This window comes from Oryctolagus cuniculus, chromosome 1 (genome assembly GCF_051225735.1).
Source record: "Oryctolagus cuniculus isolate XC-2025 breed Fujian yellow rabbit chromosome 1, ASM5122573v1, whole genome shotgun sequence".
In the NCBI taxonomy this organism is placed as follows: Eukaryota; Metazoa; Chordata; class Mammalia; order Lagomorpha; family Leporidae; genus Oryctolagus; species Oryctolagus cuniculus.
In genome coordinates, this window is record NC_142867.1 from 214,595,666 (window position 1) to 214,614,320 (window position 18,655).

The following is an 18,655-nucleotide window of genomic DNA, read 5'->3' on the forward strand; positions in this document are numbered from 1 at the left end:
TCCCAGGGTGCATTAGCCGGAAGCCAGAGCAGAAGTGGAGGTGCTGGGACACAAACCTGCACTCCGGTATGGGGTGCCTTTATACCAAGGGCCACCTCAACCCACCGCACCACAATTCCTGCCCCTCACCGTGATGCTTATTAACTGGAATCCAGGAGTTTTAAGTATGGTGCACTTCCTGTGGTTCTGTGCCTCTGGCAGAGACTGTGTGAGTGGGAGAGTGTGTTCCAATGCAGGTGGATACCAGGTAGATGTGCCTGATGTTCCTGACCGGTTTATTTCTCAAAACACTTGTCTCCCAGGGCCCCCGGCCTACTTCCCTATGAACCTTTCACTATGGTGGCAGTAAAGATGCTCAAAGAAGAAGCCTCGGCAGATATGCAGGCGGACTTTCAGAGGGAGGCGGCCCTCATGGCTGAATTTGACAACCCTAACATCGTGAAGCTCTTAGGTATGAAAACGCAAGTAAGGAAATTCAGTTCATCAGGAAACAGACCATTTAACAGTTGTTTTTTGCCTTTATACTTCTTTTATTTATGTTCTTTACTTTATTACTTGTTCTATGAGATGTCACTATTTCTTTCCAAGATTAGCCTCTCCTCCACCTTATAGGACATTTAAGTTCCTCTTTATTTTGTGTGAAGAGAAAGGAGTTCAGCTAGCCCATTCCTTTTTTTTATTTGAAAGGCAGAGAGAGAAAAAAAAAAGAGACAGATGGATCTTCCATACTGGTTCACTCCCCAAATGCCTGCAGCTAAGAGCCTGGATCTCAATCTGGGTCTCCCACATGAGTGACGGGACCCAAGTACTTGAGCCATCATCTGTGGCCTCCCAGGGTGCACATTAGAAGAAAGCTGGAATTGGGAGCAGAGCTGGGACTGGACCTCAGAGAAACTGATAAGGAATATAGGCATCCCACATAGTATAATAACCATTGTGCCAAATGCCTGCCCCACTCCTCTATAAATGCCATCACTTCAACTTTCTGGCTTTGCTGCCTCCTTCCTATTTATAAAAGTGTCTAAAATGTCCCCATCTTTAAGAAATTCAAGAATAAAGAACCTACCACTGACTCTGCCTCTCCCTGAGAGAATTCAGCATATCTTCTAGTCTATGCAATTGACTTGGTTTTTCCTCTTTCTCCTCTAGCTAGAATGCCATGAAGGCAGGGATTTGTATCCTTTTTGTTCACTTTTGTGTTCCCATTTATTCAGATTCACAATTCAACAAATAATTGACAAATACTTAGTGTGTACTAATTATACAGCAGTGAACAAAACTTTCAACAAACCCTGTTGGCATAGATCTTACCTTCTATTGGAGGAGACAGATAATAAAAATGAGACATGAAAATAAAGTATCCTAGGTATTAAATTCTAAAGAATTTTTTTAAAAATCAAAGCAGTTGTGTTTTAGAGATGTGAGCTAAAATTTTTGAAGGCTTTAGTGAAAATGTAACATGCATATGAAGACCTGGCAGAGGTAAAGGAATCGCAATGTGGATATCTTAGACAAAATAAAACCCAAGAAGAATTAAAATCATTTCCAAAGGTCCTGGGGCAAGAACACTTCTAGGGTTGCTTGAAGAATAGCAAGGAGATGAAGTGGCTGGAGCAGAGTGGAAGAGAGGCAGACGGTCATGGATGAGATCAGAGAGGTCATGGAGCAGATGGGCAGATCCTTGCAGGTCTTATTGAAATGTTTGGCTTTGACTGAATGGAATGGGAAGCAAGGAGAGGATCCGAGTCAGGAAGTCAATTGAAACGATGGGAGTCACCTTATTTCAGAACTTTTCTAGCTGCTTTCTGGAACAGAGTCTGAAGGGAAGTAATGAAAGCAAGGAGTCAGCAAACAGATGTTGCAATGGTAAGAAAGAGAAGGCAGCATGGACCAGGGTGCTGGAAGTGGGGATAATGCAAACATTGGGTCCTGATTGGTGTAATCTGAAGGTAGAGCAAAATCATTTGCTGATATACCTACTGTGAGATGTTCAAACAAGAAAGGAGTCAAGGAGGGAAGCAAAGGTTCTGACTGTGCTGTTGGAAGAACAGAGTTGGGAGAGACTCTGGAAGACCAGGTTTCTTTATTAGAGTCAGTGGGGTTAATTTTACAATATGTTGATCTGAGGTGCAGACATCCAGATGAAGTAGGGAAGGCAGGTACAAATGGAGGCCTAGAGTTCAGGGAAGATGACCAGCATGTAGACATACATCTGAGATCATTAGAGTATAATGAGGATTTAAATCCATGAGGCGGGGGGAAAGATGACTGAGGGTAGAAAAAGAAAGGAAAGAGAAGAAGTCCAAGGACAAAGCCCTGAAACATTGCAACATTTAGGGAGGGAACAAGATGATGAACAGCAAAACAGACTGCGAAAGAACCACCGATGCAGTCGGGGTAAATCAAGAGTGGAGTGTCCTGGCAGCCAAGTGAAGGGTTCCAAAGAGGTGAGGGTGAGTGTGTTACAAGCATTAAGTCAAGGAAGAAAAGCACTGTACAATGACCTTGGGTTTAGAAACATGGTGATTCGTTGATAACCCTGGCAAGAGAAGTTTCTGAGGAATGTTGGGGGCAAGCGTGAATGGAAGTAAGCTCTAAAGAGAATGGGAGGAGAAAAAATAAGGACAGTTTGTTTTGCTGTAAAAGTGTATTGAGAATGTGACTAGAACTAAAGTGGGGAGAAGGAGACGCTCTTTCATAGGGAATGTGAAACAGCATATTTGTAAACAAATGGGAATGACCTAGTTAAGAAAAAATCTGATGATGGGAGTTAGCCAAAAGGGGAAACAGCATCTTTGAGGAGAAGAGAGGGGTCGGCGCCCAGGCAGCAGAGGAGGGATTAGCCTTTGTTAAGACAATGTCCAGATCAGCCACAGTAACAAGAAAGAGTGGGCACAGATCCCAGTAGGAGATGAAAGATCTCTTTTGGTCGATGTAGTTTTCTCTGTGGAGCAGAAGTCAGGATCATCATCTGAAAGTGAGATTGAGACGAGTGTTACAGATTTAAAGGGAAAGAAAAAAGAAATGGCCCTATAGAGAAATGAAATGTGAAATGGACTAGGGACATATAATGTGGCTGGCAGACACAGGAAGAGGCCCCTTGAAGTTAGAGTTCACAAGTTTAGTGGGCAGCATGCTTGTGTTTTCTTTTCTTTTTTTTTATTTTTTTGACAGGCAGAGTGGACAGTGAGAGCGAGAGACAGAGAGAAAGGTCTTCCTTTTGCAGTTGGTCACCCTCCAATGGCCGCCGCGGCCAGCGCGCTGTGGCCGGTGCACCACGCTGATCTGATGGCAGGAGCCAGGAGCCAGGTGCTTCTCCTGGTCTCCCATGGGGTGCAGGGCCCAAGCACTTGGGCCATCCTCCACTGCACTCCCTGGCCACAGCAGAGAGCTGGCCTGGAAGAGGGGCAACCGGGACAGAATCTGGCGCCCTGACTGGGACTAGAACCCGGTGTGCCGGCGCCGCAAGGTGGAGGATTAGCCTATTGAGCCACAAAATATTTTTAATTCTCAGAAAAATTTGTTGTCATTTTTCTCCTGTATAAGAATTCTTTTTAAGTCAATTCAACTGGCATTACAAGGGGAAAGCCAGTTAAAAACAAAATCCCTGTTAACTAAAGATGATCCAAGAAGATTCTATAGAAGAAATTTCTAAGTATGACCCGTTAGACATTTCTTTCATTTTCTCTTTAGTAGAATGTAAGTATAATTAATAAAGTCACTGAAATTAAAAAAAAATCTATCTCCCAAATGAACAAACCAAGATTTATTTCTCTTTATTTTAAATGGGAACTTGTAATTTTTAAATAGAAAACTAGTAGGTTTACTGTTTATTTTTTATGGTGATATGGAATTCTGGCCTTCTTACCTAATGCACAAAGTTTAGTTTTCCTTTCAAATATAGCAAGATTTCAAGATTGGCCAATGCTTTCCTAACGTTTAATTCAAGACTCTAGTAACATTTTTTTCCTTGTGGAGTTAAATCAGTCATGACAACCTAAATATGAAGGTGTCTTACTGAAGTAACATAAATACTTCATCTAAAAATCTTGCATCGACTTTGTTATTCTTTCCAGACTTCATATACTGGTTCCCTATTATCGATCTTTGAGAAGTAAACATAAACACAGCCATTCCATCACTGCCAAACCAGACATTCACCCAGTGAACATCACCGCTCATCTGCTTTGCCAGACCTGTGGCAGTTGTGGGGAACACAAAGAATAAAACATAATCTCTCCTTCTAAAACGTTCAAACAGTGGGGAGAAATCTCAGTAAGTGGATGATTATTAAATGGGGTGGATTATTAAATGGGATGCCATGTTAAAGCATAAAAGAAAATCTGATTTAGAAGTGCCGGGAGCTGAGCTGTCCTAGGAAGAGTGATACATGAGCTGGCTTTTCACAGGTAGATTGGAGACGTGCAAACAAAGAAATGGGGTCAGGTTTTCAGTATGGTGCTGCCGACAAAGAAACAGGGCCCCCCTGTTTGCTGATCCTTCGTTGGCTTCTGGAGTGTTCTTTCCACTGCGTCACACCGGAACCCAGGGCTAACAGGGTGCTCTTTCCGTCTGCAGGTGTGTGCGCCGTGGGGAAGCCTATGTGCCTGCTCTTTGAATACATGGCCTACGGCGACCTCAATGAGTTCCTGCGGAGCATGTCGCCTCACACCGTGTGCAGCCTGAGTCACAGCGACTTGTCCGCGAGGGCTCAGGTCTCCAGCCCTGGGCCGCCACCCCTCTCGTGCGCCGAACAGCTCTGCATCGCCAGGCAGGTGGCAGCCGGCATGGCTTACCTCTCAGAACGCAAGTTCGTCCACCGGGACTTGGCCACCAGGAACTGCCTGGTGGGTGAGAACATGGTGGTGAAAATTGCAGACTTTGGCCTCTCCAGGAACATCTACTCGGCGGACTACTACAAAGCTAATGAAAATGATGCCATCCCGATCCGTTGGATGCCCCCAGAGTCCATCTTCTATAACCGCTACACCACCGAGTCCGACGTGTGGGCCTATGGTGTGGTCCTATGGGAGATTTTCTCCTATGGCCTGCAGCCCTACTATGGGATGGCCCACGAGGAGGTCATCTACTACGTGCGGGATGGCAACATCCTCTCTTGCCCTGAGAACTGCCCCTTGGAGCTGTACAACCTGATGCGTCTGTGTTGGAGCAGGCTACCTGCGGACAGGCCCAGTTTCACCAGCATCCACCGAATTCTGGAGCGCATGTGTGAGAGGGCAGAGGGGGCTGTGAGGGTCTGAGGCCCAGCGTGCTGACCTAAAACGCTGCCGTCTCCTCTTAGACGCGGTAAGCCACAGGGGTCCCCCACTGAGGCCCAACAAGACCCAGAGAAGGAAGGACAAACAGTGGACATGAGTAGCTTGATGTTTGTTGCCCAGTGAAGACAAACAGCGGTGCAGACCGGTGTGGAAGCCAGGCCCATTGAAATGCGTGATTGGAAACACAGGGATAGGAAGTGTGTCAGGTAACAGGCGATACGCTTCTTCCTCGTGGAAAGGTTTGTAACGCACGAGGGACGGGAAAGAGCGTCATCCGGTTCCCTTCCTGAAGTAGCTGGCAGCAGCGTGAAACTCCGATGTACTCAATTTGAAGATAAAATAGGGTTCAGAGCCTCGTTTTTAATAAAGTTGATTCTTTTCCATTGTAAAAGTGGTGTATCTTCATGTATGGCATTTAAATCAAGTACAGAAAACTAAAGAGAAGGAGAAAAATCTTCATTTACTCACCACCCAAAGGTGGATATCCTGGGGTTTTTTGTTTGTTACTTTTTATTTTCTTGCATTGAATGCATAATTTTATACTTATGTGTATTCTACAGAGTTGTGGTTATACTTAGTTGACAGACAGTTTCCAAGGAATAAAATGATGGATCAGCATGGCCGTCTTCTTACTGCGATTTTTAGTTTCCTTTTCTGACTTTCCTTTGAAAGTTTTGTTTTTCCTGTATGCACTTGTGATGAATTTAATCTGATTATTTTATTTCTATGGTTTTATGGGGTAAAAAAAGGAAAAATGCTTTAGAGTCTTATCAATTCCTTTTCCTTTGGAAGTTTTATTGGTGCCTTTCCTTTGATTTAATCTTTATTTATTCCTCTTTTTAGGTCTTCCTTTTTTCATTGTTTACCCATTTTTTTTTCATTTATTTCACACATACAATAAACACTTTAGCAGAAATAACTCTGAAATAACATTGCAGATACATACACACACATACACACACACACACGCACATACACCCCTTTGGCAAAATATTTTCATTTCTTTTACATGTAATTTTGATGCCACATGCTTCAAATTTGCCATCCATTAATGTTGCTACCGCAGACTGCCAAATCTCTTAAATCATGGCCTATAGTATGGGACTTTACAAGATGCTCTTCTGTCTCTGAGTTATTTCAAAATTGATGTTTTTGTGCATTTGGGCATTTTTTCCTTTTAGAAGCTAATATCATTTGCCATAGAATTAATATAGTGCTGCTTAGCAACTTTCCACATGATGTATTAACCCATCTGATTGTATCTTATTTTTTTAATCTCTGGAACTCGTATTCCTGGTGCTTAGGATTTCTCAGGGGAGCCTCACATAATATATATTTTTTGAAGTCCAACAAAAATGATAGTTTATTCCTGATAGAGCAGGAACCCAAATTCTCCTGACAAACAGGAAGACACGACAGGAGAATACTCTACAGCGGGTTTACTTAAGTCCCAACTAATTAGGACTCTGAGCAAAGGAGAAATGGTCTGCATTCTTGAAAGCAGAGTTCCAGCTGCCTGCTGGAACACTCTCCTGGAAACCCCCTGACCTGCCTATTGCAACAACCTGGCATCTTTGCTGCAAAACCTGCTAGTCCTTATCCACAGTGTCTAGGCAGCCAAGACTCAAATGTGGAAATTATCCTAGACTTTGCCCTCTCCTTCAACCCCGGTATTCCATCAGTTTCATTTCCTAGAACCCTCCTGCTCACAAGTCCTTCCCGTCATCTCCACAGCTCTGTCCTTGCCCAGGGACCTTGTCCTCAAGGCCTGAGCAGATGTCATGCACCGCGAGGATGCTACCAAGGAACTTGCTCACGGTTCCAATTCATGAACAAGGACGGAATACAGGAGTGAGACCTAGAGTGGTGCTTTCAAGTCATGATTCCAACTTCTAAACGGATGCTGTCACCCCGAAAGCCAGAGACGAACAAGGCTGCAGCACGAATCCCAAACAGAAGGTTAAGTGGCCACCAGGCAGAAAAGCTGAGGAGGGTCGCCAGCAAGTCTCGAACTTGACTGTAGATATCTCGGTGTATTTTAAATGCTTCACATATGTGTATCATATACACTCTGCAAAACTCAAAGTTGTCTTCAGCTTTCCCCAGCTGATAAAGTGTTGTTGTCAAAGAAAGACCCAGAAATCAGGCAGTAATTGCCCTTACGTTCCTGTCTCTTCCTCATAGCTGCAGACTCAAGGAATCTCTGTGTGTGTTTTTAACACTGTGGTACTGAAGATTCCAGAACAAAAGAATCAGAGAAATACATGTAAATATAATGACAGAGTGAACAATATCATGAAAGCCATTCAATTTCATTAAATATGTAAAGCAACTGAGAACCAAAATAAGTAGAGCTGCTGTCCATTCCCATATAGGAATTACAAAAATTATAGTACCAGCAGGGCCAGCGCTGAGGCATAGTGGGTAAAGCCACCACCTGCAGTGCCTGCATCCCATGTGGGCGCCGGTTCATGTCTCGGCTGCTCCACTTCTGACCCAGCTCTCTGCTATGGCCTGGGAAAGCAGTAGAAGATGGTCCAAGTCCTTGGGCCTCTGCACCCGCGTGGGAGACCCAGAAGAAGCTCCTGGCTTAGGATCAGCACAGCTCTAGTTGGGAGTGAACCACTGGATGGAAGACCTCTCTCTCTCTCTTTCTCTCTCTCTCTCTTTCTGTTTCTCTTTCTCTGCGTAACTCTTTCAAATAAATAAATAAATCTTAAAAAGAATAATATCAGCTAGCATCTATTGAAAGCTTGCCATGTATATTTGAGGCCTTAAAAATATTAACTTAAACCTCACAATATCCTGTAAACTATCTTTATGCCCATTTTTTAGATGAGGGAACAGACACAGAGAAACTCTGTAATGACCTCAAGCGCACAGAGCAGTAAACCCTCAATTATTAGCAGGAAAAGGCCTTGTTCTTAACCAGCATGCTGTCATGTTTCGGTATGTTATAGAGGAAACCACTGAACCTCAATGACTAAGTGGAGATGATTTGTAATTTACATATAGTTTCAAAGAGCACACTATACCAGTTACATTACCATGTTCTTAAGTCTTTTTAATGAATAGGAAAAAAAGAGTATGTTTTAGCAGTGTCAGTTTAACCAAATGTCCAATAGGTGGCATGTTTATTGTCTCTTGAGTTATAACTGCATTTTCAAGCTAAGATCCCCAACTCATTTCCTTAGTGCTCATCCTAACTTTCCACACCCCAGGAACATGGACATATTATTTGCCGGTTTTGCTTTCTTTTTAAAATATTTTTCCCCAGTGGAAAATCATTGTATGAATTCAAAAAGGGAGATGAGAAAGAGACCCTTCTAGTACCACTGTTATCACCTGCTGGGGTAGATATTGCTAAGAAAGCAGCAAGTCGTCCTAAGTGGTTAAAGTCAAACATAACCAGAGTCCCAGGGTATTTAGCACTGAAACCAAAAAAGTGCATCAAGTATTGTCATGGAGCAGAAAAAGAATTTTCTTTTCCCTGTATAGCATATTATGGACCTGACCCATGTCATTAAGTATTCTAAAAATCCAATTTAACTTCTGAGTAGTATCCAATTTATAAATATACTAAAATTGTAGTCAACCTTTTATTTTTGAACATGGAGGGATTTTTTTCTAATGTCACTCACACAACACTGAAACGATAGTCCTGTTTGCACATACCTATTATGCACTGTTTATGGAAATCCTGAGAAAGCAACTTTCAGGGTCAAAGGGTATCCACAATGTCAAGCCTTCTGTTATGTATTGTCACAATCTCTAGAAACATAGTTTCCATCTCTGCCTTATGGAGGAGCTATAGTAGCTGGAAGCACTAATTATAATAGATAATTAATTCTTTGCTTTTTAGATACCCTTTGCCCATTTGGTCATAGAAAAAGAGAATCTCAGTTTAGTTTTGTTCAGTTTTATTTTTTATATTATTAATGGTGATGAATATTCTTGATGTTAGGTCACTTACATTTTTTATATCAGTAATTGTCTGCAACACATTTTCCATTGTGTTCATGTTCTTATTACGATAGTTTATAAAAATCATATTAAACTTTTATCATACTGTACATGAAAAAGAAACTATGTACACATTTTCCCTTTAAAAACCATTTGATTTTTCTTTCTAAAGCAATATTTATTTTTTGAAGAAAATGCCAGTTAATGATAATTAACATTAATATGATATTCTCCTAGCCTTTTTCAGATAGGGAGGTAGACAAATAGATCATATACTTACAATGTTTCCAGTCTTGCTTTTATCATATATAAATATATATTATTTATATATATAAATGTATATTAAACATTTTTCATATCAACTGTTCATATGCAACATCACTTTTGATAGTTGAATATCATTCTACTATATGATTTTATCATCATTTATATAACTATTATTTTACTGTAGGACATTTGTGTATTTCTATTTTGTGTAATAAAATATGTATCATCCTGCTGCTACACATTATAAACATCTATCTTAAGTGGTTTCTTTAGATATAACTTCTATAAATTATATTTCTGGATCAAAGACTATATGCACTTTTTAATATATTGAAAAACCACCTTCCTGAATTACTTTATCCTCATGTGCAATTTCTGGCCAGATATGGTAGTTCATTTCTTTAAATCTCACCAGTGTTGAGGATTTTAGTATTTTACTCATTGCCAATGAAATAGCTTAACATTTTTATTTTGTAGCTTATTTTTCCTTAAAAAGTGTAAGACTGAACATTCTTTCAATGTTTTCAGGACAAATTTGTGATTTGTCTCATTTTTTAATTGAGTGTACTCTTTTCTTACTACTTTGTAAAAAGCAGTTTTTATAGTAACTACTTAAATTTCTAATACATGTTTCATCCACTTATATCATGTTAAAATGTATACTTCCATTTGTCTTTTATTAATAAGGAAATAATGTTGAATTTCTAATCTCTTCAGATGACTGTGGGCTTTTCCCCAATTTTTCTGTTAATATGTGCAATCGTGTGATTTGACCTCCTAGTGTTGAGCTACTCCTGTGTTGTAGGAATAAAGTTTCTTTAGGTGTGTCATATCAATCTTTTGCTTGAACACCAAATCTGTTCTAACATTTATTTGTATTAATAAGTTCATAAAATCTAATTTTATCATTTTCTTCTATACTGGAGTTTTGTATCCTCCTTGTGATAAGTTAAAAAAATGTAGAAAAGTTTCTTTCTCTATGACTTTGGTTAGTTTCTTTTTAAATAAAGGAAATATAAAGACAATACAGCTATGCTTTTTGCTAACTACTAAGAAGAGGGAATTCCAAGACGGTGGAATAGAAAGGGAGCTTACTGCTCTAGGCTAGGGGAAGACAGTTGAAAGAAAAAAAAAAAAGGTGGAGAGAGTGCAATCTCAGGGAAGAGTTAGGGAGAAAACTTCAGTAGAAATTCCACAGAAGGAAGAGGAATGCTATGATCTACCTGGAGAGTGTGGACGTGTAGCACAAGCATGGATACAACACAGGACCCCCACAGCTCAGAGACTGAGCACCAGCTTTGGAAAGTGACATGACACCAGACTGACGCTGCCTGTGCCACTGGTGATATAGCTGTGGAAGAGCTGGTGTGAGTCTAGGCTGGAGCCCTGTGGGGGACAGGATAACTGCCAATTGAGAGGGAAAAAGAGGCACGTTTTGCTCTTCCCATCCCCCTGACGACAGCAGTCAGCAACTGGCTGAAAGAGGGTAGGCACCATTTTGGACATATGTAACAGCTGGGCCAGCTCATGTCCAGCTGCCCAGCAACCAGCTGAGATGAGATGCTGGAGTCTGGCTGGGAGGACTGACAGGGGGCTAGACACCCACTTAGAACTGTGAGGTACCCCAGCCTCCCAACACATCACAGGCTAGGGGCTCGAACTGCCCAGGTGGAGCACCCACAGGCAGTTTGCTTCTGCCTTTCTGTAGACGAGTCAGACTAGCAGGACAGAGAGGATCCTCAGTACCCTATGACTATGGTAACCTTGTGTGCCGAGACAGTGGGAATATTGTGACTATACAAGATGGCACAGGGAGTAGCCAGGTCCCTGGGCAATCACTGTGAGCTGTTTTACACTCTCAGAGCTCCCTGATTGCCTGGGGGGTTCATCACTGAAACAGGATCCATGCTCCCACTGAGGACTGCACAGATACTTTGTGAGGTTCTTAGGGCAGCACAGATGACTACTGCACCCACTGTGGGATAACACTAGGCATTAATCACCTTAGAAGAGAAGAGGTAGCAGTGTGATTATTCCACCAGAGCTGATCAAACCTTCCTTCTGATAAAAAAAAAAAGAGATCTACTATACCCAACTTGAGTATCATGCTGGATACTTACCCCACCCCACCCTGGAGCATTGACCAGAGCTTCCTGGCCACATCCAGCACATGCCTCTAGGTATTCACTGAAAGAACGCCCATTCCACTAATCCACAGAGGAACAGCCCAGAGACAAAAGCCATCAGAGGAAAAAAACCTACAAATACCTCCATAAATGCCTGACAACAAATGCAGAAATTCAAGAAACAAGAATAAGGAAAACATCATAACACCCCCCTGCAAAGTAACACAACACTTCAATATGAGAATGCAAAGATGAAGAGATTGATGAAATGCCAGAAATGGAATTCAAAAGATTAATCACAGGATTGCTCAGGAGCAATGAGAAGCAAATTTGTGAATTAAAGAAATCCATAATGACATGAATGAAAATTTTGCCATGAAATTGAGATTTTAAAGAGAAATCAGTATGAAATATTAGAAATAAAGAATTCATAGAATCATACCATGCAGCTTCTCAGACCACAGTGGAATGAAGGTGGAAATTAGCAACTCAGGAATCCCTAGAGCATATGCAAACACATGGAAACTGAACAACATGCTCCTGAATGAACACTGGGTCATAGAAGAAATCAAAAGAAAAGAGAAATCAAAAACTTTCTGGAAGTAAATGAGGATAACAACACAACATATCAAAACTAATGGGATATGGCAAAAGCAGTGTTGAGAGGAAAGTTTATATCAATAGGTGCCTACATCAAGAAATTGGAAAGGTACCAAATAAATGAGCTTTCAATGCATCTCAAGGATCTAGAAAAACTGCAGCAAACCAGACCCAAATCTAGTAGGAGAAGAGAAATAATTAAAATCAGAGAAGAAATCAACAGGATTGAATCCAAAAAACAAAATTACAAAAAATCAGTCAAACAAGGAGCTGGTTTTTTGAAAAAATAAACAAAATTGACACCCCATCGGCCCAACTAACTAAAAAAAGAAGAGAAAAGACCCAAATCAATAAAATCAGAGATGAAAAAGGAAACGTAACAACAGATACCACAGAAATAAAAAGAATCATCAGAAATTACTACAAGGACTTGTATGCCAGCAAACAGGGAAATCTATCAGAAGTGGATAGATTCCTGGACACATGCAATCTACCTAAATTTATCCATGAAGACACAGAAAACCTAAATAGACCCATAACTGAGAAAGAAATTGAAACAATAATAAAGGCCCTCCCAACAAAGAAAAGTCCAGGACTAGATGGATTCAATGCTGAATTCTACCAGACATTTAAAGAACTAATTCCAATTCTTCTCAAACTATTCAGAACAATCGAAAAAGATGGAATCCTCCCAAATTCTTTCTATGAAGCCAGCATCACCTTAATCCCTAAGCCAGAGAAAGATGCAGCATTGAAAGAAAATTGCAGACCAATATTCCTGATGAACATAGATGCAAAAATCCTCAATAAAATTCTCACCAATAGAATACAACAACACATCAGAAAAATCATCCACCCAGACTAAGTGGGATTTATCCCTGGAATGCAGGGATAGTTCAATGTATGCAAATCAATCAATGTGATACACCACATTAACAGACTGCAGAAGAAAAACCATATGATTATCTCAATAGATGCAGAGAAAGCATTCGATAAAATTCAACACCCTTTCATGATGAAAACTCTGAGCAGATTGTGTATAGAACGAACATTCCTCAATATAATCAAAGCAATTTATGAAAAACCCATGGCCAGCATCCTATTGAATGGGGAAAAGTTGGAAGCATTTCCACTGAGATCTGGTACCAGACAGGGATGACCACTCTCACCACATAGTTCTGTAAGTGTTAGCCAGAGCCATCAGGCAGGAAAAAGAAATTAAAGGGATACAAATTGGGAAGGAAGAAGTCAAACTATCCCTCTTTGCAGATGATATGATTCTTTATTTAGAGGATCCAAAGAACTCTACTAAGAGACTATTGGAACTCATAGAAGAGTTTGGCAATGTATCAGGATATAAAAGCAATACACAAAAATCCACAGCCGGCTGGCACCAAGGCTCAATAGGCTAATCCTCCGTCTTGCGGCACCAGCACACCAGGGTTCTAGTCCCAGTCGGGGCGCCGGATTCTGTCCCGGTTGCCCCTCTTCCAGGCCAGCTCTCTGCTGTGGCCAGGGAGTGCAGTGGAGGATGGCCCAGGTCCTTGGGCCCTGCACCAACATGGGAGACCAGGAGAAGCACCTGGCTCCTGCCTTTGGATCAGTGCAATGCACCGGCCGCAGCACACCGGCCGCGGCAGCCATTGGAGGATGAACCAACAGCAAAAAGGAAGACCTTTCTCTCTGTCTCTCTCTCTCACTGTCCACTCTGCCTGTCAAAAAAAAAATCAACAGCCTTTGTATACACAGGCAATTCCACAGCTGAGAAAGAACTGCTAAGATCAATCCCATTCACAATAGCTACAAAAACAATCAAATACCTTGGAATAAATTTAACCAAGGACGTTAAAGATCTCTATGATGAGAATTACAAAATCTTAAAGAAAGAAATAGAAGAGGATACCAAAAATGGAAAATTTTTCCATACTCATGGATTGGAAGAATCAACATCATCAAAATGTCCATTCTTGCAAAAGCAATTTAGAGGTTCAATTTGATACCAATCAAGATACCAAAGACATTCTTCTCAGAAGTAGAAAAAAATGATGCTGAAATTCATATGGAGACATGGGAGACCTCGAATAGCTAAAGCAATTTTGTACAACAAAAACAAAGCCGGAGGCATCACAATACCAGATTTCAAGACATACTACAGGCAGTTATAATCAAAACAGCATGGTACTGGTACAGAAACAGATGGATAGACCAATGGAACAGAATAGAAACACCAGATATCAATCCAAACATCTACAGCCAACTCATATTTGATCAAGGATCTAAAACCAATTCCTGGAGCAAGGACAGTCTATTCAATAAATGGTGCTGGGAAAACTGGATTTCCACGTGCAGAAGCATGAAACAAGACCCCTACCTTACACCTTACACAAAAATGCACTCAACATGGATTAAAGACCTAAATCTATGACCCAACACCATCAAATTATTAGAGAACATTGGAGAAACCCTGCAAGATATAGATACCGGCAAAGACTTCCTAGAAAAGACCCTGGAGGCGCAGGCAGTCAAAGCCAAAATTAACAGTTGGGATTGCATCAAACTGAGAAGTTTCTGTACTGCAAAAGAAACAGTCAGGAGAGTGAAGAGACAACCGACAGAATGGGAAAAAATATTTGCAAACTATACAACAGATAAAGGGTTAATAACCAGAATCTACAAAGAGATCAAGAAACTCCACAACAACAAAACAAACAACCCACTTAAGAGATGGGCCAAGGACTTCAATAGACATTTTTCTTTTTTTTTCTTTTTTTTTCTTTTTTTTTTTTTGACAGGCAGAGTGGACAGTGAGAGAGAGAGAGAGACAGAAAGGTCTTCCTTTTGCCGTTGGTTCACCCTCCAATGGCTGCCGCGGCCAGCACGCAGCGGCCGGCACACCACGCTGATCCGATGGCAGGAGCCAGGAGCCAGGTGCTTTTTTCCTGGTCTCCCATGGGGTGCAGGGCCCAAGCACCTGGGCCATCCTCCACTGCACTCCCTGGCCATAGCAGAGGGCTGGCCTGGAAGAGGGGCAACCGGGACAGAATCCGGCGCCCCAACTGGGACTAGAACCCGGTGTGCCGGCGCCGCTAGGCGGAGGATTATCCCAGTGAGCCGCGGCGCCGGCCAATAGACATTTTTCAAAAGAGGAAATCCAAGTGGCCAACAGACACATGAAAAAATGTTCAAGATCACTAGCAATCAGGGAAATGCAAATCAAAACCACAATGAGGTTTCACCTCACCCCAGTTAGAATGGCTTACATTCAGAAATCTACCAACAACAGATGCTGGTGAGGATGTGGGGAAAAAGGGACACTAACCCACTGTTGGTGGAAATACAATCTGGTAAAGCCACTATGGAAGTCAGTCTGGAGATTCCTCAGAAACATGAATATAACCCTACCATTCAACCCAGCCATCCCACTCCTTGGAATTTACCCAAAGGAAATTAAATTGGGAAACAAAAAAATGGTCTGCACCTTAATGTTTATTGCAGCTCAATTCACAATAGCTAAGACCTGGTATCAATCTAAATGCCCATCAAAAGTAGACTGGATAAAGAAATTATGGGATATGTACTCTATAGAATACTATACAGCAGTCAAAAACAATGAAATCCGGTCATTTGCAACAAAATGGAGGAATCTGGAAAACATTATGCTGAGTGAAATAAGCCAGCCCCAAAGGGACAAATATCATATGTTCTCCCTGATTGGTGACAACTAACTGAGCACCAAAAAGGAAACCTGTTAAAGTGAAATGAACACTATGAGAAACGGTGACTTGATGAGCCCTTGCCCTGACTGTTGATGAACAACTTAATACGTTATCCCTCTTTGTATTTTTTGTTTGTTCTACTTAATACTATTGGTTGAATTCTGTAATTAATACACAGTTATTCTTAAGTGTTGAAACTTAACTGAAAAGTGATCCCTATTAAATATGAGTGGGAATAAGAGAGGGAAGAGATGTACAATTTGGGACATGCTCAAGCTGACTTGCCCCAAACGGTAAAGTTAGAAATATACCAGGGGATTCCAATTCAATCCCATCAAGGTGGCATGTACCAATGCCATCTCACTAGTCCAAGTGATCAATTTCTGTTCACAATTGATCATAATGAAAGGACTAAGAGTCAAAGGGATCACATAAACAAGACTAGTGTCTGAAAATACTAACCAATAGAATAAAAAAGGGAGAGAGCGATCCAACATGGGAAGCGAGATACACAGCAGACTCATAGAATGGCAGATGTCCTAAACAGCACTCTGGCCTCAGAATCAACCCTTAAGGCATTCCGATCTGGCTGAAAAGCCCATGAGAGTATTTCAGGCATGGAAAGCCAAGACACTCTGGGGAAAAAAAATAAAATGACCTAAATGAAAGATCTCCACAAGTGAGATCCCTGTGGAAAGAACAGGTCATCAAAGAAAGAGGTACCTTTCTCTGAAGGGAGGAGAGAACTTCCACTTTGACCATGGCCTTGTCTAAATATGATCAGAGTCGGTGAACTCAAAAGGCTTCCATAGCCTTGGCAACTCATGACAAGAGCCTAGGGTGATTACTAATGCCATAAACAAGAGTGTCAATTTGTTAAGTCAACAACAGGAGTCACTGTGCACTTACTCCTCATGTAGGATCTCTATCCTTAATGTGCTGTACATTGTGATTTAATGCTATAACTAGTACTCAAACAGTATTTTTCACTTTGTGTTTCTATGTGGGTGCAAACTGTTGAAATCTTTACTTAATGTATGTTAAACTGATCTTCTGTATATAAAGAGAATTGAAAATGAATCTTGATGTGAATGGAAGGGGAGAGGGAGTGGGAGAGGGGAGGGTTGCGGGTGGGAGGGAAGTTATGTTGGGGGAAGACATTGTAATCCATAAGCTGTACTTTGGAAATTTATATTCATTAAATAAAAGTTAAAAAAAGAAAAAAATAAAGATTTCAATAGATGAAATAAAAATACAGTGGAAAATCTTAATAACAGACTTGTTGAGGCAGAAGAAAGAATATGCAAGCTAGAAGACAAAATCTTTGGAAATTTTCAATCAGATAAGAAGAAGGAGAGGAGAAGGAGGGAGGGGGGAGGGGAGGAGGAGGAAAAGGAGGAGGAGGAGGAGGAGGAGGAGGAGGAGAAGGAGGAGAATGAAGAGGAGGAGGAGAAAATTAGAAAAAAATTAAAAACAGTGTTGGAGATTTATGGGCTACTGTCAAATGACCCAACATACAGGTCTTAGGAGTTCCTAAAGGCATGGAAAGAAAGATTAGATTAGAAGGCCTATTTAGTGAAATTATTACAGAAAGCCTCCCCAATTTGGAGAAAGAAAGGGACATCCAAGTACAGGAAACACATAGAACTCCTAATAGATATGACCAGAAAAGATCTTCACCACAACACATGGTAGTCAAACTTTACACAATAAAACATAAAGAAAAGATTCTAAAGTGTGCACATGAGAAATGCCAGATTACATTTAGAGGATTTCCAATAAGACTACAGCTGACTTCTCATCAGAAACTTTACAGGTTAGGAGAGAATTGTGAGATATATTCCAAGTCTTAAGAGAAAAAAAAAAAACTGTCAACACAGAACACTATATCTACAAAGCTTTCATTTATGAATAAATATGAAATAAAGACCTTCCATGACAAGCAAATTGAGTTTGTCACTACTTGTCCAGCCTTACAAAAGATGTTTAGGGATGTGTTACACAGAAACATAGAAAGACAGTCATCATTATGAAAGAATGAAAAAGGCAGAAAATTTCACAGTAAAAGTACAAAGGAAATCCAAAATAAAAATAGGAAAATTTATGGAAAAATGGCAGGGCCAAGTCATTACTTATCAATAGTCACCTTAAATGTAAAAGCCCTGAACACTCCAGTTAAAAGATACAGACTGGCTGAATGAATTTAAAAAAAAAAAAAAAAGGCGCATGTATTTGTATCTATAAGAAATATATCTCACCAACAAAGATACCCACAGACTGAAAGTGAAAAGATGAAAAAAGGCATTCCATGCTAACAGAAAACAAAAAAGGGCAGTTGTAGCCATCCTAATATCGGAGAAAATAGGCTTTAACACAAAAACTGCTAAAAGAGACAAGCGCACTGTGTAATGATTAAGGGATCAACTCAATAGGAAGATGTGATAATAAACATATGCAGCCAATAATAGTATGCTTGGCTTTTTAAAGGAAATGTTAATAGATCTTAAGGGAGACATAATCATGGGGATTTCAACATTCCACTTTCAGCAATAGGCACATCCACCAGACAGAAAATCAATAAACAACAAAGATAATCAACACTATGGACCAAATGACCTAACAGTTGCAGAATACACATTTTTCTCACCAGTATGGAACTTTCTCTAGGATGGATCACATGCTAGGCCATTAAGCAAGGCTAAGC

The 18,655-nt window shown here is 40.8% G+C and overlaps 1 protein-coding gene and 1 long non-coding RNA gene across 4 annotated transcripts in view; one reads left to right on the plus strand and one right to left on the minus strand.

Annotated features, from left to right (window-relative positions):
• MUSK (muscle associated receptor tyrosine kinase) overlaps positions 1-5,897 on the plus strand; it is a 103,012-nt gene extending 97,115 nt beyond the window's left edge. For all 3 annotated transcript variants that reach the window (XM_089301533.1, XM_051843297.3, XM_051843304.3), the window contains 2 exons: positions 303-451; positions 4,579-5,897. In XM_089301533.1, coding sequence (XP_089157659.1) covers positions 303-451; positions 4,579-5,261 — 832 coding nt within the window. In that variant the 3' untranslated portion in view covers positions 5,262-5,897. The remainder of the gene's footprint in view (positions 1-302; positions 452-4,578) is intronic.
• The window catches only part of LOC149128855 (uncharacterized), an 84,996-nt gene that overhangs the window by 52,574 nt on the left and 13,767 nt on the right, over positions 1-18,655 (minus strand). The window lies entirely within an intron of this gene.